General features: G+C 39.8%; 1 protein-coding gene across 3 annotated transcripts in view; it reads right to left on the bottom strand.

Annotated features, from left to right (window-relative positions):
• Positions 1–1,253: 1,253 nt before the first annotated feature.
• Positions 1,254–24,962, bottom strand: part of RNF115 (ring finger protein 115) — a 70,708-nt gene continuing 46,999 nt past the window's right edge. For all 3 annotated transcript variants that reach the window (XM_046008677.1, XM_046008669.1, XM_046008684.1), the window contains 5 exons: positions 8,851–8,922; positions 7,588–7,660; positions 6,557–6,650; positions 3,472–3,587; positions 1,254–2,543 (listed from right to left, as the gene is read on the bottom strand). In XM_046008677.1, the coding sequence (XP_045864633.1) occupies positions 2,412–2,543; positions 3,472–3,587; positions 6,557–6,650; positions 7,588–7,660; positions 8,851–8,922 (487 nt within the window). In that variant the 3' untranslated portion in view covers positions 1,254–2,411. The remainder of the gene's footprint in view (positions 2,544–3,471; positions 3,588–6,556; positions 6,651–7,587; positions 7,661–8,850; positions 8,923–24,962) is intronic.

The following is a 24,962-nucleotide window of genomic DNA, read 5'->3' as shown; positions in this document are numbered from 1 at the left end:
GCTTCTCCCTCTCTCTCAGATAAATAAAGTGTGGGAAAAAAAAAAAACAAAAAACTGGCTTTTCTATGGTCTCAAAACTCCCACCAGCTTTTGGACTGGAATTTATACCACTGGCTCTCCTAGTGCTCAGGCCTCTGGAATCAGACTACATACACCATAAGATCAAACTGCCTGGGTGACTGAAGTTCTTAAAACTTCTTAGCCTCTATAATCACACAAGCTAATTCCTTATAATAAATCTCTTCACAGACACAGACACACACACACCTCTTACTGCCTTGCTGATTCCGCTTCTCTGGAGAACCCTAGTATACTCCTTAACCTAAATTAACCTTAAACTCCAAGATACCTCATAGGAAGAAATACTACAGAATCATTAAATGGAAAGGGTACAGGAAATAGCAAAAGGAGCCTCATGGCCTCTATCAGAGCAAAAAAAGTTATGAAAATTTCAGATAACTGAGACCAACACTATTCTGTGTATTGAAAAAGTAACTCCCTAATCCAATACTTTGTTTCTGACCCTTTGTGAGCTACTCAGATCCTTTCTGGTTCTCTAGTTTTCTAGTTGTAGTAAAAATACGATCGTTTGTTCTGGTATCTCCAGACTTTAACAGAGAGACAATAATTTCTGGCTGTCATAATTTTTCTGAGAAAGTGGACACTATTCTACTTGAAAACTGAGATGTGCTCCAACTTCAGCATGGCCTTTCTCCATCTCTGTAGTGGTAATTAAATATTCAGAATATACCTCTCACCCCTCCCCCCAAGCTTCCCTCCACCCTCAAACCAAACTGTAGTTTCAGTATACACACTGATACCCATAGTAAATAGCTCACATTCTCCAAAGAAATGATCTCTGCAGAGGTATTACATGAGAGGCAGAGGAGAAAACATCTTTTGTTCCCTGGGCCCAACATGAATCAGATCTTACGGTCATAATTCTACAGGCAGGCTGTTAATTCAGCAAGCCACTCTCCCACTTTCTCTCTTCCCTCCCCTACTTCTTTATCCTCTACCAAAGTACAAAGATATACCTAACCCCCTTCCTTCACCCCAAAACCAGTGTATGATAGTCAGCAAAAACTGAAGAAAGACTCCTAGCCAAAGAGTGGCCTTCCTGTTCGAATCATTTCAAACTGTCAAGGACTGATGTGACCAGACAAATGGAGCCCCTGTCACCCTCTATGGTGCGTTAACAGTGGTTACATGCCCCCATCATTTCCTTTTGAGACTCTGAAGTTCCAACAACATTCTTGATCTTCTTCATTTATTCAACTTTAAACACTTAAATGCTTCAAAGAGCATGTGCATGTGCAATGAGACACTGTTAGGCTGAAAATAGAAGGCCCACCTCTCCAAGGCCAAGCTGTTTTGGGCATGATCACAATAATCAGTTTGATTCCAAGTACAACCAGAACCAAGCAGAACAGAAAAATTTCAGAGATGATAAAAGGGCTTAAAAAATTAAAATGAGACAATGTGGAATCTCAATTCCTGAAGGCCAATGAATTACTAAAAACAGTGAATAGGCTGTAGAAGCAGTAATGAAATAATCTATTTCTGAGGGAAATTATCTTAAGGTCCCCATGACAAAAGGCAGTAAACAATGAGAAGGGGGTCATTAAAGGAACCTCAGAACCAAAGATTTCAAATACCTTTTCTTCTGTGCCTATATGCTGCCCAACCCATTTTCAAAAGGGAACCAGAATCAGATTCCCACCAATGTAAGATTCCTAAGATATGTCATGTTGGCTTCTGCAGAAACTGCACCTTTGAAGTAGTCTTTAAAAATTAAAATGAGAAAATCAAAGAGTACAATGATCAGCCATTTTCTCCTCCCCACTGTAATTTTTCTTTGATTTTTCTGAGGATTCAAAACAAAACAAAATCATTAGTCTCAGATTCCTGAATTAATCTGTTCTTGCTTTGTGGCTTCTGTGGCCAAGAGTAGATGCTTTTGTACAATTAAAACAGGAAGACTTTGTATCAGCGGACTTTAGGGCTGTGGTTCCACTGCATGTACTATAAAATACACTAATGACAGGGTAGAGGTTAGAAGGAGGTGGAAATATCCACTACAGGAGAACATGACAGATAGTGGGACCCTAGCTAGACTTTAAGGTAAAGTGATTCTATTCTGGCGGGGGAAACCCACATAATCAAGTTTCACACTTAAAAAAGTATCACTCTGAATTCAGGAATAAGAGGGAGGCATTTGGTTGTAGATACAATTCCATCTGCAGATACTAACTTTAAATTTAGAGAAGAAAAACACTCACTGCATTAATATTATGGGTTGGGGTTTCTTATGAGATTCCTAAATCCACCTACTATTTTTTTGTTTTGATACAATTGACAGCTGTGATAAGAAGACTACCACAGCCCTGGCTCAGATGCAGGCTTTAGCTTCAGAAAGTCCATCGGTCATGTAGCTGGCTGTCATTGCTATATCTGTTGCTTGCAGAGGCCTCAGAGCTCTGGGTTTGCCGAGTAGAGTCCTCACCATTTAAGCTCTTCCTACATACAGGACATGTGTCATGCTGAAACAGAAAGATACTATGTAAATAGTAAAATTCCATGTAAACAGCATGACCTGAGAAGCTAGAAGTGCTAAACACTTAAGAAATCTTGAGAGCTGGAAGGTAGAAAAACAGAAAGGGCATGTATTCTCACACAGTGCATGCTGGACTTGAAGGTATAGCACTAGGACATATTCCAAACAGAATTTAAACATAAATGCCAGAGAGAATTCTAGGCCAGCAACTTAACAAGAGCTACCACGCATCACCAAACAGAACTAACCAGAAACAGTGACCTGGGAGCACCTGGGTGGCTCAGTCATTAAGCGTCTGCCTTCAGCTCAGGTCATGATCTCAGGGTCCTGGGATTGAGCCCTGTGTCAGGCTCCCTGCTCAGCGGGGAGTCTGCTTCTCCCTCTCCCTCTGCCCCTCCCAAAATCCCCCCTACACATGTATGCTCTCTCTCTCTCCAATAAATAAATAAAATCTTAAAAAAAAAAAAAAAGAAAGAGAGAGAGAAAGAAAGCAGTGGCCTGAGATGGCCTAGAGCAGGGGTCAGCAAACTTTCTGTGAAGGGACTAAGTAAATATTTTAGACTTCACAGGCTATACCACCTATGTCGCAACCACTCAACTCTGCTGACACAGCACAAAAGTAGCCATAGACAACTGTCAACAAATAAGCGTAGCTATGTTCCAACAAAAGTTCATTTACAAAAACAGGTGGCAGGCCCAAGACCTGTAGGCTGTGGTTTGGTAACAGCTGGTCAGAGAAGTTCCAAACACACAGTGATCTAAAAAAACAGTAATGGCACCAGCAGGAATTAGCCAGGGACTAAAATCTGCTCTGCTTGGTTCTCTATGAACTCCAAACCAACCCCCCCCCACCCCCACGAAGAGACGGGACTGGCAGAGATGGCCCGTCACACACGACAGCTGTCTATACTCACCAGTTCTAACCATGGTACAATACAACTGCTGTGGAAGAAGTGGTTGCAGGGTAACTGTCGGACTTCCTCTTCAACTGTGTAATCTTCTTTGCATACTGGACACTCTAAACCCTTATCTGTTGGAGGAGGAAATACATTCTAAAGTAAGTGAGCAAAAAGAAAGAAGAAAAAACTAGCCCAGTCTTTAACCAAAGGAATGCATAAAGAAAAGATACAAAGTGCATCCTAGGTGGAGAAGGTAGGAAGCAGGAATTTTATTTCAAAATGGGGGAGGACGTGATAGTAGACAGGGACATGAATGGGCTTAGGTAAGGTCTGCACAGAAATTATTAAGGTCTACTTTTCAATGTAAAGACTTGGACAAAATATCCCCAGGCTTAGATTATTTGTTAAATGAAACAGGAAAAACATCTTCCCAGACGTGTGATAGACTTCTGGCAGTTTCTACTTAGTAAAGTGACTCAAGTGTCTACTTAGGAAAAAAAAGTATCTACTTAGTGTCTCAAGCCACTTTTACCTTGCTATTTTCCACACTTTGCATCCTCTTTCAGTGTGGGTGTCCTAAAGCCCTCCGTACAAGTTGTTAATTAAAAGCTGTACCAGGAGGTGGTGCTGCAGAATTGCAAAGCCCAAAGAAAGCTCAGGTTCCAAATCCAGAGACAAGAAACACTTTGTGAGGAACAGCCCCAAACTAAATTGGGAGTACCAGGCAGCAGAGTCGGAGTTTCCCAAGTCTGGCTAACAATACCAGTTATCTCTCTCTCCAGTGGCCAGGGTGTGCGCCGCGCCCACAGCAGCAGTCAAGGATCTGGAGTGAGACTACCACTTAACAGATTCACTCCTCCCTCTCCACTCTTCCCTAACACCTTCACCTCAATTCTAGCTATTATTTCTTATGTCTGGTCTATTGGAACAGCCCCCCAGGTAGTATCCTCGACCCTAGCTTTCAACCCTCCAAATTTACCTAAGCTTTGCAACCAGCTACTTTTCCCTAATACTAGCTTCACAGCAATCCCCAGCTCATCTCTACTTGAATTCCCAGCTGATACCTCAAAATCAACACGTTTAAAATTAAAAATATCACATCACTTCTGTACCCTAACTGGGGCCTGCTCACAATTCCCCCACCACTGCCAGATGGCAGCACCAGCTCTGTGGTTCCCAAGCTGCAAAACCTTCTGTACTCTGTTTGACTTTTTTCCCTTCTTTATCCTATTATGCAATCAGTGATGAAAGCCTTTCTTCAAAACCGTCCTTGGTTGAATTTTGAAGGGAGTCCCCTTCCCTGTCAGCACTGCCACCATTACCTGTACCCCCAACATGCAGCAGCAGCCCCTTAAATCCCTGCTTTTGCCTTCTTTGCCTTCCAATCTATTTGAGACACTACCTCTAAACTAATCGTCCCTAAAGACCACCTAAAGTTCTTTAATCCTCCACTTGGGGAGCTATGAAACCTAACTCCTATCTAAAATATCCAGCCCTAACTATTCTGTCCATTTCAAGGTCTACACAAACAAGGCCCCTCCCTTCCTAACCAGGCATGCCTCCCACTAACCCCAAACCAGATTCTATTTCAGGGCTAATAAGGTGACTCTCCTTATACCTGATTGAGACACTATGTCCATGCTGACATTCTCACATTGGTTCATATTTTTCCTTGAGCAAAATGACCTAAGATGGCCCATCCTGTCTTCAAAATCTTCTCTAACTTAATCTGGAATTTGTGGGGAAAGAACTGCTTAGTTCAAAATAATGTTCCTTGTCACTAAATTCCTTCAGTGCTTAAAAATAATATCTGTGTCTAAAGTACTTAACTGTATCTGGCAAGTAAATAGGAAACAAATTCCCAGCCCCCCATTTTTTCTCTTTCTCTGTATCATCTGCTCAATACTATTTTTTATACTGTTTTCTAATCGTTCAGTTGAGTCTTGTTTTCCCTGCTAAGCTCTTCAAGAAATCAAGGCTTATCTTGTACCTCTTTTGTCTCCTGCATGGCACCTAGAAAAAGGAGATGGTAGCTGCTGAGGAAATACTTACTGGCTCATAAAAGAAATTTTCAGCCTTCAACATTTGCAGGCCCTGTTCCTGGGCCCCAGGGAATCTATATACCAAGGTGAAAATGACTCCACAAAACATCAAAACATGGGCTCTACTTCTACCCCGAGCACACACTGTACACCTGCTTATTAAAAAAATAATAATAATAGGGGCGCCTGGGTGGCTCAGTGGGTTAAAGCCTCTGCCTTCCGCTCAGGTCATGATCCCAGGGTCCTGGGATCTGCCCCTCTCTGCTCTCTCTGCTCAGCAGGGAGCCTGCTTCCCCCCACCTCTCTCTGCCTGCCTCTCCGCCCACTTGTGATCTCTGTCAAATAAATAAATAAATAATCTTTAAAAAAAAATAATAATGACCAAAAAGGAACATTCCAAACGTAAAAACAAAAAACTCCCTGTTCGCATAAGATTAAAGTCGTACAGATTTGCATGTACTAAAAACATAAGATAAAGTCTGTAACTTTCTGAACTGTCCTTTGTCATAATGATTTCCAACTATATTAAAAACAGGGGTCTGTGAAGTATGTAAACCTGGCAATTCACAGACCTGTACCCCTGGGGATAAAAATACATTATATGTTTATAAAAAAATAAGAAGTAAATAAAAAATTAAAAAAAAAAAAACAGGGGTGTCTGGCTGGCTCAGTCAGTACAGTATGCAACTCTTGATCTCAGGGTCATGATTTCAAGCCCGACATTGGGCATGGAGCCTACCTCAAAACAAACAAACAAACAAACATATATAACCCTTCACCAAATGGTCTTTCCCTGGAGCTCCCTCTTCTCTATGAAAAACTGTGCAACATCAGCAACTGTCCTAACTTGGGCTTCCTTTCTCTTTATAATTTAAAAAAAGGTTTGTCCAATTCTGCATCGACATGACTAACCCTAATGAAAATGCAGACATCTTAAATGCATGACACCCAGGTAGGAATTTTAGGAGTGCTAAAGCTTCACCTGAAGATCCTTAGTATAGAAAGGTGCTGGAATTTTGAATCAGAAGTTGACAGAATAAGTATAGAACTGAACCTACCAACTTGTTCCTGAGTTACTGTCACTGTTGGAAGAGATGTTATCTTTTCCTTGTCAGCTGGGGGAGGCCCTGTGTTCTCCAGTTGTCCCAAAAGCTACAAAAAAGGAAAAAGAAAAAGAAGAAGAAGTGGCAGATATCCCAATATCCCCGGAGAGGGAGCTGCTCCAGCTGAGAATAAACAGTGCATATATGAAAAATGTTAGTTGCTCTTATTTCTGCAAGGCTCTGAGAGGCTTGGGTTTCCTCTTTCCTGCTGCCAGAACACTCATAATTCCTTTACAATTTCAGAGTGACAACAGTTTTAAGTCTACAGATAAAACTGTCATTGCAAGGTCCACCTCTGGGCATAAAGCAACTTCAGAGGCAGCATAAGAGTTGTGATGTAAAACTGTAACTGAACAAAAAGTAATACTTAACTGGTCTAAAAATTTCATTCTGCTGGAAGAAAAACAGGGTGGGAGTATGGAAAGTGGCATAAAGTAAGCCAAGAAATAGGTAAATGACTACTTATGAGAAGATTTGGATATAAATGACATGCTTTCTGTCCTCAGCAATCCACAAGGGAAATGAAAACCCAATTAAATTAAAATAAACATAAATAAGTGGGAACAATTATACATGGCATGGGAATACCTTTTTCTTTGCTCCCTTCCCCTACTATGCTCCATCTAGCAGAAATCCCTGCTTCAACATGTGAGGAGACCCTTCTTTTTTGTGAAGCACCTATTTATAGAATACTCATAGGCCTGAACAAGAAGCCCAAAATACAAAATACTGTTTGTTATAGGAGATGTCTTTTCTTCCTATGGAGGTGAAGCCATCTTCCAAAAAGTCCCTAGCACCTAGAAGGTACATGGGTGCTAAAATAAACCCATAAACCATTTATTCCTTCAGTAAAATGGAAATCCACAAGCTCAAAATATTAGAGAAAGCAGAGTGACTGCCATTTCAGAAAGTAGCAGAAGGAAAGCAGGAAGCCTGTGGAACCATGAGACACACTGAACAGACACCCTCAAAAGGCAGCTCCTCACCTGGGTTACAATGGCATCAAGCCCTGTCTGACCCCAGGCATAGTCCCCAGGATTGGAGTGCAGCATCCCGCTCCTATACATGAGATGAGACAGACAGCATTAGATGGAGTGACCAGTCTCTGCCTTACACCACAGAAAAAACTGGCAGATCCTGCTCTCTCTCAGAGCTGGAAAGTCACTAGTTCTCTAATCAAGAGGCAAAGAATTTCTCAATATTTTTAAGGTCAAAAAGATTATCCGGAAGTAGTCTCTTATTCTCTTAAGTAAGGAATTTTTACTTAACCGAACAGAACATAAAATGTGAAGATACCTAAAATACCACATGACACACCAGAGCAAAAAAAGTGACTCACTGCCTACTGGCTAAGAAAAGTTTGTCTTCTCTGTGTCCACTTACAGTAAACATAAATGGAGCTGCTTTTTAAGGAGAGTTTTCCCTTTGTGACTGACCAAAATCTATAGCAGACTTCCTTCATTCAAAGAGGCTGCCCGTGGTCCTCGACAATGAGGAGCTTTCAAGTAGAGAAACAGCCATAGCAGTCTCTCTGAATCACAACTTAGAGCAATTACAAAAGGAACTTGGCAGCACCTCTTTCTGGAGCCGCTGGTACACTACTCTGGATGACAGATGCCCAGATTCTTTGGCTGGAACATGTTAAAAGAAATGAGCAGCTGGAAAATAGCGTAACTGTGTGGAAGGATTGAGGTCCCTCTGAGCAAAGGAGCCTTCTGGGGCAGAGTCAGAAGTGGCACGTAATTGTCCAGACAAGAGGAAATTCCATCTTAACCCCTATCGTACTTAAGTGTCACTCTGATACTGAATTACAGCCTTTGTTTCTTCTGACAAACCTTCTTACTTTGAGAAAAGAAGTTAAGCAATGAGTTTTTAATTACAGAAATTCTTAAGGAATAAAATCTTCCCATATGAGCTAGAAAAGAAACCTGCAAAGTCCAGATACTAGGCCTGGTGTGGACTGTCTTATTCCCCTCTCAACACAACTCTCAGATCAGAATATGAACCAAAACCGACACATCCAGTGCCTGGACATCCTGGGGGACCAGGATGGCCCTCAGGAGACTGAGAAATAAAAAATAAGTTCTGATTTAAGTTTGGGCTCAGCAAATAAAGGCAATCTAACAGTAAGCCAATCAAATCTTTATATACTCACCTGTGCAGCTCTTGCTCTCTCTCACAATGGTACGGATACCTAAAACGCTGCTGCTACTCCAGCGAAGTAAGGCACAGGGCAATTAGTTACTTACCAGGAAAAAGGATGTGAGGACCCAGGAATTGCAGAATTTGCAAAGAATCCTGTAAAGATCTGTTGTATTATTCTGTTGAAGGAAAAAACAATTAGATGAAACAACAGAATAATGAAAGTATTCTACAGATATCAATGGCTGACCAATCATCGACTACTTCTCCAAACCACGATGGGTTTTCACTGACCATTATATAGTAGATAACACCAGAAATCAGTCTGCTAACTGGTAAAGTGGTAAAGGGCTATTCTGCTATTATGGCTATCTTGATGAGCTCTACCATCTTATGTATTAATAGATTTTTTTTGTGAATTAGGCTTGAGGGACTGATTACATGGTGTAGTTTTCAAATAATGTTCCTTGGATCTCTGGCAACGAGGCTGAAAGGGATGCTAAATCAGTGGGATCTGGGCCCATCCTGTAACAACAGTAGTTCCATTTTTATATATTTTACACACTGAGTTTCTGTGTGAGATATTATTCAAAGAGCCCTGTAAATAAATTTTTTTTGAGAATAATCCCACTTTACCAACCTTTATCAACATGCTATATTAGCCCTCAAAAGGTGTTTCAATTGCCTATCACACAAACACACTCAAACATACACATACCTGAAACTTGTCATTCTGAACACTTAGGATGACATATTTACCCAGTCCTTTATATTAGGGAGTTGATCTTTGTTACCCGAAGCGATAGTGGGCAAAAGAAAAAGACAAGAAATCTTTCTCCTAAATCTCATTTTGTGAACGATATGCACTTTTTTTTCTCCAGCTTTACTGAGACATAACTGACACGATACATAATTTTAACCCCCTGGTTCCCACTTTATTTATTAGGCCAATTGATATAACAATGGCATTAGCCAATATTAGACTCTCCCTATTCCTAAAGCTAACTAGACTATGTGTTTTAAAATATGTCCACAAAAAAAAATGTACACAATTATTTTATGATCCTCCTATGAGTGTAGGCTGGACTTAGTGACTTCTTGTTTTTTATTAAGGTATAAAACACATGAACATTGTATTAGTTTCAGGTGTACAATATAATGATTTGATGTTCTTACATATTATAAATGACCACCAGAATAAGACTAGTTAACATGCATCACCAAACATAGTTACAAAATTTTTATTTTCTTGTGATTACAACTTTTAAGATCTATGTTCTTAGCAACTGGTAAATATGTAATATATTAACTATAATACTGTAGTTACCTATAAACTATAATGAAATGTAATAATTTTACAGTTTTGATTTGCATTTACCTGATGATATAGTCACCAGGCTATACATTACATCTCCACTATTTATTCTAACTAGAAGTTTGTACCTTTGGTCCCCTTCTATTTTGTTCACACCCTACCCCCTACCTCTGGCAACCACCAATCTATTCTCTTTATCAATAAGCTTTTTTTTAAAATTAAGATTCCTCATATAAGTGAGATCATATGATATTTGTCCTTCCCCATCTGACATATTTCATTTATCCCAATAGCCTCAAGGGCCATCCATGTTGTTGCAAATGGCAAGATTTCTTTCTTTCTTTTCTTTTTTTTTCTCGGCCAAGTAATATTCCAGTGTGTGTCTGTGTGTTTGGTGTATATTTATACAAATCACATTTTCTTTATCCATTATCCATCAATGGACACTTAGGTTGTCTCCATGTTCTGGCTATTATAAGTAATACTGAAACGAACATATAGGGATGTATTAAGGTTTTCATCTTTAGATAAATACCCAGAAGTAGAATTGCTGGATCATATGTAGCTCTATTTTTATTTAAGAACCTCCACACTATTTTCCATAGTGGGTGCACCAATTTACATTTCCACCAATAGTTCACAAGGGTTTCCTTTTCTTCACATCCTCGCCAACACTTGTTTTTTCTTGTCTTTTTGATAATAGCCATTCTAACAGGTGGGAAGTGACATTTCATTATGGTTTTGATTTATATTTCCTGCTTAGTGATCTTGAGCACATTTTCATGTACGTTTTGGCTATCTGTGTATCTTCTTCAGAAAAACAACTATTCAGATATTCTGATCCCTTTTTTTTTTTTAAAGATTTTATTTATTTATTTGACAGAGAAAGATCACAAGCAAGCAGAGAGGCAGGCAGAGAGAGAGGAGGAAGCAGGCTCCCTGCCGATCAGAGAGCCCGATGTGGGACTCGATCCCAGGACCCTGAGATCATGACCTGAGCCGAAGGCAGCGGCTCAACCCACTGAGCCACCCAGGCGCCCACAGAGATCACAAGTAGGCGGAGAGGCAGGCAGAGAGAGAGGGGGAAGCAGGCTCCCCGCCGAGCAGAGAGCCCGATGCGGAGCTCAATCCCAGGACCCTGGGATCATGACCCGAGCCGAAGGCAGAGGCCCAACCCACTGAGCCACCCAGGTGCCCCTCTGATCCCTTTTTTAATCAGACTGGTTTTCTTTTTTTTTTTGGTATTGCATTGTATGAGTCTTTTATATATTTTGGCTATTAAACCCTTATCAGCTTTGCAAATTCTCTTATTCAATAGGCTGCCTGTTCATTCTGTTGACTATTTCCGTTGTTGTGCAGAAGCTCTTTAGCTTATTAGCTTGTCTATTTTTGCATTTGTTGCCTTTACTTTTGAAGTTAGATCCAAAAAATCATTACCAGACAGATGTCAAAGAGGTAACCACTTATGTTCCCCTCCAAAAGGTTTATGGTTTCAGGTCTTACATTCCATCTGAGTTAATCTTTATATATGGTGTAAGATAGTGGCCCAGTTTTCCCAACATTTGTTGAAGAAACTACCCTTTCCCCATTGTATATATTCTTGGTTTTTGAATTTATTTCTAAGCTCTCTATACTGTTCCATTGATTTAGGTGTCTGTTTTAAGTCAATATCATACTGTGATTTACTTCTTAACAATAGGCTATGGCAGGATAATCTGTGACTTCCAAGATTAGGTCATGAAGAGCACTGTGCTCTCTCTTCAATCACCTTTGGAAAAAGTGCCATGTCAAGCAGTCTGGTAAAGGCCTACATGACACTGAAGCCTCCCCAATAGCCAGAACAAACTTGCCAGAGTATAAGTAATACTCAGTTGATCCTTCAGATGATTGCAGTAATAGTTAATGTCTTGATGAAAAGCTCGTAAGACACTGGGCCAGAACCACCCAGCTAAACTGCCCCCAAATTCTTAACCCAATGAACTTATGAGATAATTAATGCTTGTTAATTACAACCACTAAGCTCTAGTGTAATCTGTTACACAGCAACAGGTAACTAATTAAGATTTTGATACCTGAAATGTGTTCTGTTACAACAAAAACCTAAAACATGGGAATAGAGTTAGACCCCAACAGAGGGTAAAAGTTGGAAGGATTTGGAGGAGATTATCAGTGAAAGTTTGAAGAGCCCTGAAGAAAGAGAAGTATGATGATAGTCTTTGAGAAATTTATGGGTGGGGGCTTTAAGTGAGAAAAGTCTTGGAAACTGGAGGGAAAGGGATCCTTGTTATGTAGTAGCAAAAGTTGCCCATCATAACACGTAAGTAGAAGTTGTGGCTCATGAACTGGGTAAGAGTAACAAGATGCCAGATGCTAAAGGGTACCTCTTGGCTTCTTCTTGCTTCTTACAATAAAATGTAAGAAGAGAGGGATAAATTAAAGGAAAGAATAAAGGTTATTTTTTTAAAAATTTAAAGTGATTTCTACACCCAACACAGGGCTCAAACTCACAACCCCATGATTAAAGGTCACATACTCTTCTGACTGAGCCAGCCAGACACCCCTATGCAGAAGAATAATTAAACAAAAAGGGAGTCAAGACTAAATAATTCTGAAAATTCCCAGCCTCTCCAGATGGTAAATTATACTAAAATTAAGAAATGGCTTCCAATGGAGTATCAAATTCAGGGCACTGCTGAAAGAAAATGGTTAACAAGGAAGCCTAGAATGCAGCTATAAAAATCCTTTGTTAAGACCTCTGAAAGATCTATATAGCCTCAAGAACTACTCAGTTAAACAACGGGGCTTCCAAGAAGCTTAAATAAGTGTTATATTAGTCCCCAAGGGCTGCCATAACAAATTCCCACAAACTATACAGTTCAAAAAGTTTTGGAAGGCAGAGTCTGAAATCAAGATGTTGTTAGGGTTACTTCCTTCTAGGAAGGCTCTGGGGGAAAATCTATTCCATGCCCCTCTTCTAGTCTGTGGTGGTTCCCAGCAATCTTTGCTGTTTCTTGGCTTGCAGACATATTACTCTAATCTCTGCCTTGGTCTTCAGGTGACTTTCTTTCCTGTGTCTTCTGTGTCCAAATTTCTCTAAGAATACCAACAACTGCAGTTGGGTCCACTCTAACCCAATACAATCTCACCTTAACTTGATTACATCTATAAAGACCTTATGCCAAATAAAGTCACAGTCTCAGATGTGGGGGATTAGGACCTGAACATATCTTTTTGGAGGGTAAAATTCTATCCACTGCAAGTACTGTCCCTCAGCAATCCCAGCGGAAGCCCAAGGGAGAAAGGAGATTATCTTGAAGAGATTTGTGAGTGTGGCTTTTGTTTATGGCAGGAATCTCAGTAACATTCACAGAAGACCCTAAGTTTTAAAAAGAAACACTACCAGGTTACACTGAAAGGTACAGAGGCAAAACAAAATGAAAACACGCTTCTTGTACCCTACAGGCAAGAAGCAGAGTAAGAAAACTATGCGACTGCAATTCTGGACTACTTTTCATGGAAAAGAAAAGATAACTCACAGGGTGAAACCAAGTGCTTCGAAGGAGGAAACAAGAGCCACAGAGCAGCATTCCTGGGCAAAAGAAGAACTGAGTCCTAATCAAGAAACTTCCAACATTTATCCAGATAAAATCGGAATTGCTATGAGTCAGTGACTTCTTTGTGCCTCCTATTTTCTCCCTTTTTAAATAAGAATCTCTGTATCTGTTTAGCACATCCCTGTCCCCTCACGGTACGCTGGGTGCATGAGGGGCAGAAAACTTATTTCTTTAATTTATAGGTGTTTACATCAAAAGAAGTTGTACTTGCAGAACTATAACCAAAGGTCATCCACACTGGGACCTAACCACCCAGATTTCAAGTTGATGCTATAAAGGGGCAAGGCTTTAGGTGAGTGTTGGGAGGATGGGAGTGAATTTTGCACATGAGAGGACTGTAGTAATTTGTGGCCAGAAGGTGCAATGTGGTAGTTTTAAAATAAGTCTACAGATTCTTGAATACTCCTCACTTCAAGAAGTGGAGTTTAATTCTTCTCCCCTTGGATGTAGGCTGGACCTAGTGATTCACTTCCTACAGATAAAATATGGCGAAAATGACAGTGTTTGGCTTCCAAGATCAGGATATAAAAGGCATTATGATTTCTTTCCTTTTCCTTTCTCTCTCAGATCACTTACTCTGGGGAAACTAGCTGTCACGTCATGGGGACACTAAAGGAGCCCTTTGCAGGGGTCCACATGGTAAGGAATTAAGGTCTCCTGCCAACAGCCATGGAAGTGATGTATCTTCAAAGTAGATCCTTCAGCCCCAGTTGAGTGTTCGGATGCCTGCAGCCACAGCTGACATTTTGATTATAACCTCATGAAAACCTTTACCAGAACCACCTAGCTAAGTTGCTCCCGAATTTCTGACCCTCAGAAACTGTAAGAAAATCAATGTCTGTTGCTGGATGCACCTAAATTCCAGGGTAATCTGTTACACAGTAATAAATAATATACCCTCCTTGCTTGCTAATAACTAGAAGAGCAAATTATCGCATGCTTGAACTAACCAGTAAGTAATGGCAGTAATTAACTTTGAGAAAGCCTAGATCCTGGCTCTGAAGCTGACCCTACAAAAATGCTTAGAGTTGCAAGGGACGCCTCAGCTGATGAACTAGCTGCGGATTCCCCTCTCTTGGCTGCTTACTCCCTGGAAGTCAGATGCTCGTCCCACATCTCTGCAGTCTGCTCAGGGTGGACTCTGAAAGTGTAAGAGTTATTGTGAGGACATTATCTTCAGCTGATACACGCAGTATTTACAATGAATCTTCTTATTGTTAAAAACATAAAATCTTGTTTTGTTAAAGTAATAGGTAGCTAAAATAAGGCTGGGTGGAAGGATGGCATGTGTATTTAACCCAAAGAAGAGAAAAATCAATCCACACCGTCTGGAGGGGAAGACATATGCAAAGACCATATATATATATAAGAATCTTCATCCAGTTTCCAGAGCTGTATTCTAGGTTTTCCTCTTTGTTCCTTGGTTGTCCTGTCTTCTCTGTTTATTCCTCTTTATCTTCCAAACTTCTAATCAGTCAGGGTCTACAGCTCAATTCTCTGAGCTTTTCTTCTTTCCATTTTGACTCTTGGCAATTTCACCCAGTTTTACATACAAGCCACATTTCCAAATCTTATTGTCACCCAAGACCTCTGCCTACTCAACATGACCACCTGAATGCGTAATAAGCACCTCAAACTTATTGCGTCCCAAACTGAACTCTTGAATCTTCTCCCCCATATCTGTTCCTCCTAGTGTTTCCCATTTCAGCTGATGGTGACTCCATTTTTCAAGTTGCTCAGACAAAAAAACCTTAGTACATCCTTAACTCTTTTTTTTATTCTCTGCAACTCTTCTGTTACACCTTATATCCAATCTGCCACCAAATACTATTATGCCCACTGTCAACTATATGTAGAATCCAAACATTTCTCACTACCCTCAACCAAGCCACTGGAATCTCTAGCTTAGATTAATGAAACAGCCTATTAAGTGGTCTCTCTGCTTCTGCCCTTGCCCCTGTACTCCTTGCAGTCCCCCATTCTATTCTCAACATTGCAGATAGAATGATCATTTTAAGACTGAAGTGAGACTATGTCATTTCTCTGCCCTAAACCTTCCATTGGTTTCCATTGCAATGAGACCAAAAACCCTTAGTCTACCATGCTCTGCATTATCTAATACTCTCTTCCCCATCACCACACCCACCCAACTTCTCTGTGACCTGATCTCCTACTATTCCCCCTCACTTACTCTGCTCTAACTGGCCTCTTCTTTTTTTTTAGATTTTATTTATTTATTTGGCAGAGAGCAATCACAAGTAGGTAGAGAGGCAGGCAGAGGGGGCGGCAGTGGGGGGGGGGGAGCAGGCTCCCTGCTGAGCAGACAGCCCGATGAGGGGCTTGATCTCAGAACCCTGGGATCATGACCTGAGCTGAAGGCAGAGGCTTAACCCACTGAGCCACCCAGGCGCCCCTGACTGGCCTCTTCTTGTTGGCACATTCCTAGCTCATTCCCTCACTACATTTATGTCTATTCAAATGTCTTCTCAGTAAGGCCTTAGCTGACTATACTTTTTGAAACTTCACTTCTCTCACACTCCCTACTCCGCCTTTTTCCCCCATAGCTTTTACTACTGCTTAACAGCCTACTGATTTAACTTATTTTGCTTGTCTGACTTTCCCCTTATTAAGCTCCACAAGGGCAATCAACTTTTGACATTTTCCTTTCACTACTGTATAGTTAATATGTGGAATAATACCTGGCAAAGTAATATACAAATGTTTGTTAATTAAAAGAACCAAAGATGGGGCCCAGAAATACAGTGAAAGACATCCCTAATCTATTAAGATAAAAAAGGGGGATGATAATGTAGGTACAGTATGATTCCCATTTCAATTATATAGACGAAGGTGTAATATTTAAAAAGTTCCACAAGATTATGCATCAGAGTATAACTGGGTCATGCTGCCTTTTTAATACAAAAAACAAACAAAAAACCCCTAATATATTTAAATAACAAAAAAAGCCAATTCTCAAAATGTGAACAGTGATCAGTGGTCAGACTACTATGGTTTCGGAATCTCCTTCAGGGGAACATACTTTTAAGGAAGCAAACCTTAGTAGTTACCTGTCCTAAAAAGTGATTCAGGGACACCTGTCCTAAAAAGTGATTCAGGGACAGTGATTAAGACAGGTCTTAATGTAATAATTGCAAAGTAATGAGTAGTAACCTCTATGAAGTCTGAAAAGTATGACTGTGTTAGTGCTGATCTAGTAGAGATAAGGAAAAAGCACTGACAGATATAAATATTTCGCTATCCTAAAAAAAATTCTTTAGGGTAAAATATGAGTAATTCCTTAGACTTGTCACAACCTGAATGAAATTTCTCCTAAAGACTGTGCAATCTCCTTTGTTTATTCTATACACACTAAGCAACCATGATTGCTTTTGATTTTTTTTTTTTAAGATTTTATTTATTTATTTGACAGAGGTCACCAGTAGACCGAGAGGGGGAGAGAGAGAGAGAGAGAAGCAGGCTCCCTGCTGAGCAGAGCGCCTGATGCAGGGCTCAATCCCAGGACCCTGAGATCGTGACCTGAGCCGAAGGCAGAGAGGCTTAATCCACTGAGCCACCCAAGTGCCCCGCTTTTCATTTCTTGTTATCTGGGAAATTCAAAGACAGCATTACGCTAACAAGCAGAAATGAGTTTTCCAGTCACTGAAACAGAATACCCCCAGCTGCAAATTAATAAATTAGTCTTCTGGCACAGGTCAGATTCATTTAAGGTTAGATAGGATGAGCTAGTCTATTCAGGACCCAATTACACCTGGATAAACTATCATTTGAAGGCTGCAGATTAGAGGACATACTTTAGACACTCTCACAAGTATTTGCAAAATGAATTAACAACGTGAGACTTACCTATCTTTACATTTGCAAAGAGGTTTCACTCATGTCATTGAAAAAGCCAAAGAAAACAGATCTCATTTCAGGGTAACTCCTTAAATTGGTGTAAGGAACACATTAATAATCCCATGAAGGCTAATTAATCTCTGACATCTGATTTTTTTTAAATGACAAAATACTCTGTCTACAGTGGAATCAGTGGACTGAACAGGAGGAGCCTGAGATGTAGCCCATGGAAACCACCAGTTGAAAACCTGATGAGCAGAATAAAACATTAAATTCCTTCTCAAATCAACAGAACAAACTATCCCATTAGGAAGAAGCCAAGCTAAAATCTAATCAAAAAGAAGTCTATAGGGGCGCCTGGGTGGCTCAGTTGGTTGAACGATTGCGTTCGGCTCAGGTCATGATCCCGGACTTCCAGGATCGAGTCCCGCATTGGGCTCCCAGCTCCTTGGGGAGTCTGCTTCTCCCTCTGACCTTCTCCTCTCTCATGTTCTCTCTCACTCATTCTCTCTCAAATAAATAAATAAATAAAAAGAAGTCTATAAAATATGCAATCGTAATGGACTTTCCAAATACTGGATGAGGGAATGCCTGGGTGGCTCAGTTGGTTAAGGGTCTGTCTTCAGCTCAGGTCATGATACCAGGGTCCTGGGATAGAGTCCTGCACCAGGCTCCTTGCTCAGTGGGGAGTCTGCTTCTTCCTCTGCCTGCCATTTCCCCTGCTTGTGTTCTCAGTCTCTCTCACAAATAAATAAATAAAATCTTTAAAAACAACAAAAAAAAAACCACTGGGTAACATACAATGACAAATAATGTAAAGGAGTAACAATCATGTAGAAGAAACAGGGTAGACCTGCTAAGCAGGAACAATGATATGACCAAAAAAGGCATGTTGTGTTCTAGTCACATGAAGGAAAGGAAAAAAGAAAGTGAACTAAAAACTCACAAGTACTCCTTCCTATCATATTGGTATGTGTGCTTTGGAGCTTGTCTGGAGGTTCTAGAAGGGGATCGCAGCTACTTGTATATCCTTGACCAAAGAAGGGTCCTCCTCTATCAGGGGGAAGTCCTCCTCTTCAAGTGCACCAGCTTGGGGAGGGATGCACACGGAGCAATGAGGGAGGAAGGAGACACCAGCCTAGCCAGCCAGATCGGCTAAATCAACACTGGCATCAATGGGGTGATAGATCGCAGATAGATTGCACTCACATACAGGTATGTGTGCTTTGGAAGGAAAGTTTCTGAGAAAGTTAGGGAAATGCTTTTTTTTTTTTTTTTTTTTTTAATTGGGAAGTCTATATGATACTATTAGATTTGTTTAAAGTACTTTTAAGCATACATAATCCTACCAAATACAAATATCATCACTTGTATAATATCCTGGCTGCAATATTTATCTGGTTTTATAATCTCAGGCAATTCACCTAACCACTCTGTGCCTCAGTTTCTACTGTAAAATGGAGATTCACAGTAACTTCTCCATAGGGTTATAAAGAAAATTAAACAAATTACTATCCGTAATGCACTCAGACTAGGGCCTGGCACAAACTCTTAGCTATAATTACCACTAATGCATATACTCCATATACCTCTTAGGAACATAATTATAATTATCCATTCATTCAACACAAATATATTTAGTATCCACTATAAAACAGACACTATTCTAGAAGCTGGCAATAGAAATGAATACACCACCACCCAGGACCATTAAACCCAGAAGTAACTTCCAAAGGTTGTAACAGATCTGGTCCCTCAAAAGATGTCAGATGCAGACAGAATTATAGGTAATTTTTATCAAACCTTTAAGGAATAGATAATTCCTATGTTATTTAAACTATTCCTAAGCAAAAAATAAAACAGCAAGATTTCCCAGTTCATTTTATCAAACTAACATAATCCTAATACCAAAATGTGGTAAAGACAACACAAAAAAATTACCAGCCCCCTTATGAACAGATGCAAAAACAAACAAACAAAAAGATTAGGAATAGGGCGCCTGGGTGGCTCAGTGGATTAAGCCGCTGCCTTCGGCTCAGGTCATGATCTCAGGGTCCTGGGATCGAGTCCCGCATCGGGCTCTCTGCTTGGCAGGGAGCCTGCTTCCCTCTCTCTCTCTCTCTGCCTACTTGTGATCTCTCTGTCAAATAAATAAATAAAATCTTAAAAAAAAAAAAAGATTAGGAATAAATCAACTCCAATAATGTATTAAAGAGATTAACGCTTCTTGACAAAGTAGTTTTTGTTCGGTGCTTGTCGTGTGGCTTCAACATTAGAAAATCTATTAGTTGGGGCACCTGCATGGTTCAGTTAGTTAAGTGTCTGCCTTCAGCTCAGGTCATGATTCCAGGAGATATCTGACGTTCCCTGCCCAGTGGGGAGCCCTGCTTCTCCCTCCCCCTGCTGCATCCCCTGCTTGTGTTCTCCCTCTCTATGTCACATAAATAAAATCTTTTAAAAAAAAGTGACTTTAGGGGTACCTGGGTGGCTCAGTGGGTTAAAGCCTCTGCCTTCAGCTCAGGTCATGATCCCAGGGTCCTGGGATCAAGCCCCAAATCGGGCTCTCTGCTCAGCAGGGAGCCTGCTTCCCTTCCTCTCTCTCTGCCTGCCTCTCTGCCCACTTGTGATCTGTCAAATAAATAAAATAATAAAATAAAATTTAAAAAGTGACCTTAAAAAAAAGAAAGAAAGAAAATTTGTTAGTGTTAATAAAATGCATTAACTGCTTAAAGGAGAATACTATAAAATCATTCTGATAAGACTACAAAGGGCATATGATAAAATCACTACTCATTCCTAATTAAAAGCCCTTAATAAATTAGGAATAAAGTAAACCTTTCTTAATCTGAAAGTGTGTATCTTAGGAACCAGAGGGAAACATGCTTAACAAAGAAACATGCATTCCCACTGAAGTCAAAAAGAAGACAAAGATGCCTACTATTAAACAACTTTGTTGTGATAATATAGTCAATGTAACAGATAAAAAATAATGAGGCATAAACAGGGAAAAAACACAATTATTTGTAGATGAACAACTGCTAAGCTAGGAAACTCAAGGGAATAATGTGAAAACCTATTCGAGCTAATAAGAGAATTCAATTAAATAGCAAGGGGATGGGTGACAAAGAACTTTCCAGCAATAATCAGTTAAAAAGGCAAATTAAACTATAAAACTTTTTGCTGAATAACGTCACGAAGGAACCAAATAAACTGAGACATTAGCTGTGGACTTAGATGAGAAGTTTCAATATTATAAAAAGTGACGAATGCCCCCAAGTTAGTAAATAAATCCAATGCGTTGGCATTGATGGTATAGTGGTGAGCATAGCTGCCTTCCCATGCATATCCAATCAAAATCCCAATAGGATAAGAGAGGGGGCACAGACTGGCAAATTTCATCTAAAGTCCACTTGAAAGGGTAAAAAGCATCAGGGCATTTTTGGAGAAGGACAATAATGAAATGGACTTCACCAAAACTAAATCAGTAAGGTATAGGAACACAAAAATAAAGACCAGTAAATCATAAAAGACAATCTAGAGACCGGTGAGTATGAAAATGTATATATATAAAGGTAACATTTCAGGTCAGATGGATGATTCAATGATTTACACTGCAAACAACTAGATACTCATATTGGGGGAGGTGAATCCTTTAAAAAATTCACAAGAATAATACCTGCACCCTCTAGAAGTGTGGGCACAAAACCCACGCTGAACCAGGTGCCCTTCCTGAGAGCCAACAAAGGGATATACCCTCTGGGATGAATGCTCTAATGTTCTTGAAAACTCGGAGCTACCACCAGCCACCTTTCATTTTAAACAGGGAGAGCTATCCAATAATGATGCCAACACAAGAAAGCAGAGGAGAGAGAGACAGAGAAAGGGAGACAGACAGCTTAAGATAACACAGTGAGGGGCGCCTGGGTGGCTCAGTGGGTTAAAGCCTCTGTCTTCAGCTCGGGTCATGATCCCAGGATCCTGGGATCGAGCCCCGCACTGGGCTCTCTGCTCAGCAGGGAGCCTACATCCTCCCTTCTCTCTCTCTGCCTGTCTCTCTGCCTACTTATGATCTCTGTCTGTCAAATAAATAAATAAAATCTTAAAAAAAAAAAAAAAGATAACACAGTGACTGATCACTGAGAACCATCTAAGGACTTCTAATTCACATCAGGAATTCTCAATACTGCCCCTCCACGGTGATTTAGAAATCCAAGGAGACAGTTTTGCGAGTTACAATGAATGGGGAGATACTAAAAATACTGACATTCCTAGAAATACTGACATTCTTTTAAACTTTTCTCCTTTCAGAAGCAGCAGCTACATAAATGAAGTACTGGATTAAAATTTTAAAAAGTGGGCTCTATCCAACTTTCATTATTTTCCTGCATATGATCATGACAAAAGGTTAGGATATCCTTCTCCCATCCTACACATTGCCAAGCAGAATATGATTTTAAAGTTTGCCCTTGCTGAACTCCAAAAAAACAAACAAAACCCATAAAGACAAAAAAACCCCAGCCTCTTGACAGTAAACCTGCAGAATACCCCATCACCCCCCAAACGTTGTAGATTTCAGCTCATGCACCAACAAATGTACAGGGCTAGTTTCTGCACCCCTCTTTTTTAAAGTTTTACAATTATACCACACAGCATTTTAAACACTAACATATTACCTCCTAAGATGCTAAGCAAAGATAAAAGAATCTATCTTATTAGAGACAAGAAAGACCATCACTTACAGTCTTCAGACATTACTGCACTTCAACTTTTATAACATGCAATACATTCATGAAACAACCTTCAGACGACTAGTTTTAACAAAGAAGACTTTTACTGGGTATTTACCCCAAAGATACTAATGTAGTGAAAAGGGTCATCTGTACCCCAATGTTCACAGCAACAACGGCCGCAGTCGCCAAAGTGAAAGAACCAAGATGCCCTTCAATGGAAGAATGGATAAAGAAAATACGGTACATATATACAATGGAGTATTATGCCTCCATCAGAAAGGATGAACACCCAACTTTTGCATCAACATGGACGGGACTGGAGGAGATTATGCTGTGTGAAATAAGTCAAGCAGAGAGAGTCAATTATCATATGGTTTTGCTTATTTGTGGAGCATAGACAATAACACAGAGGACATGGGGAGATGGAGAGAAGTGAGTTGGGGGAAATTGGTGGGGGAGAAGAACCATGAGAGACTATGGACAACCTGAGGATTTTGGAGGGGAGAGGGGTGGGGGTTTGGATGAGACTGGTCGTGGGTATTAAGGAGGGCACAGACTGCATGGAGCACTGGGTGTGGTGCATAAACAATGAATGCTGGAACACTAAAAAGAAATAAAATAAAATAAAATGAAAAAAAAGTTAAATAAAGCATTATTTGTTTTGGAGATGAAAAAAAATAATGAAGTAGTAGTGGTATATATAATTTGTCTACTTTTGTTTGTTTTTGGTGTATATATAGCTTCTATCTATGACCCACACTAACATACACACACACACATATGTGTGTGTATATATATAATTCTGGGAAAAATAAATATCGAAAAACATTTGAATCTCAAAAAAAAAAGAAGACTTTTAAAAATGTTATTTGTATGTATTGTGAAACGATCACAATAAATCCAGTTCACATCCATCACCATATATAATTATTCTTTTTGCTATGTTAAAACTTTTAAGATCTAATTGCTAAAATCTCTTAGTAATTTCCAAATATGCAATACAGTATTAACTATAGCCACTTTACTGTACATTATATCCCCAACTTATTTATTTTATAGCTGGAAATTTGTACCTTTTGACCCCTACCCCCTTTCACCCATTTTGCTCACCTCTCATGCCCCACTCCACAAATCTGTTCCCCTGGCAACCATAAATCTGTTCTCTGCATCTATAAGCTTGGTTTGGGGATTTGGGGTTTTTTTTAGATTCCACATGTAAGTGAGATCATATATTTGTCTTTTTCTGTCTGACTTACTTCATTTACCATAATGTCCTCAAGGTCCATCCACACTGTTACAAATGGCAAGATATTCTTTTTTTAGGGCTGAATAATATTCTATTATGTATCTATACCATGTTTTCTTTACCCATTCATCTATAGGTAGACGCTCAGGTGGTTTCTACATCTTAGCTATTATAAATAATGCTGCAATAAACATGTGGGGATGTACATATATCTTTTCAAATTAAGTGTTTTTATTTCTATTGGATTAATATTCAGAAATGGACCTGTTGGATCATATTTGATCTTTCTTGAGGAATCTCCATACTGTCTTCCATACCAACTGCACCAAATTACATTCCCACCAACAGTACACAAGGGTTCCTTCCCTTTCTCCACATCCTTACCAATACTGTTATTTTCTGTCTTTTTGATAACAGACATTCTAACAGATGTGAGGCGACATCTCTCTGTGATTGTGATTTGTCGCAAACTCAGGATGGTGAGATTGAGTCCCACGTTGGGCTCAACACTTAGCACAGAAGTCTGCCTGGGTTTCTCTCTCCCTCTCCCTTTTACCCCCCAGCCTCCCGACTCTCTCTCTCAAATAAATAAATAAGTAAAATTTTAAAAACCTTTAAATTATAATAGTAATTATAGAACGAGAAAAAAACCAACAAGAGTTAAATGACTTTCTCCCTCTGCCCCTCACCCTACTCTCATAATCTCTCGTTCTCTCTCTAAATAAACCTTTAAAAAAAAAAGTTAAATGACTAAAATATACAAAATGCTGATTTGGAGCCAAAAATCACTAAGTTCATGACGCTCACCCCCTGCAAAAAAGGTGTGGAGGGGAGGGAGGGCGGTGCCCATGGTTAATGTATCTTTTAAGATCAAAATCTTCAGAAGACTGCTAAAACATTAATGTAAAATAAATATTAACCCTATGCTACAATTAATTTGAAGTAATGTGTTATTTTTTCTATTAGCTAAAGTAGCTAATAAAATATCTCATTAGCAGACACTGACTGACTGACTCCAAATCTATTCTGAACACCCTTCTCCCTTGCCACCTCCAATTACAAAGGATTCAAAAGCTAAATCCATGCTCTCCCAGCTTTTTTTATAGCTGGAGATGGGGAAAACGTGACATAGTGCCCAGTGAGTGGAATTTTCTTGGCAAGGAATACAGGGTTGGCAGTGGGGGCAATGGAAAAGATTTTCCTTTCCTTAAAAAAAGTGGGGGAGAGGAGGGACAAATAAGCTGATGCTATCCTTTTCCCCTTTCTTCTTTCCTGAAGCTCTAAGGCAATAAGCATGAGAGCAAGACCAAGAGAACCACAAAGATTCAACCCTAACATGGTTAAGATATAGAAATATCCTACCGCCACCCAGCTATAGACATCTCCCTAGATGTAAGGAAAAAAACCTCTTGTTTAAGTCATCATTAAGTCAGGTTATATGTTACTCAGGTAATACGAT

Source organism: Meles meles, chromosome 1 (assembly GCF_922984935.1).
Source record: "Meles meles chromosome 1, mMelMel3.1 paternal haplotype, whole genome shotgun sequence".
Taxonomy (NCBI): Eukaryota; Metazoa; Chordata; class Mammalia; order Carnivora; family Mustelidae; genus Meles; species Meles meles.
The sequence above is the reverse complement of the archived record's forward strand: the minus strand, read 5'-3'. Positions and strand labels throughout refer to the sequence as shown.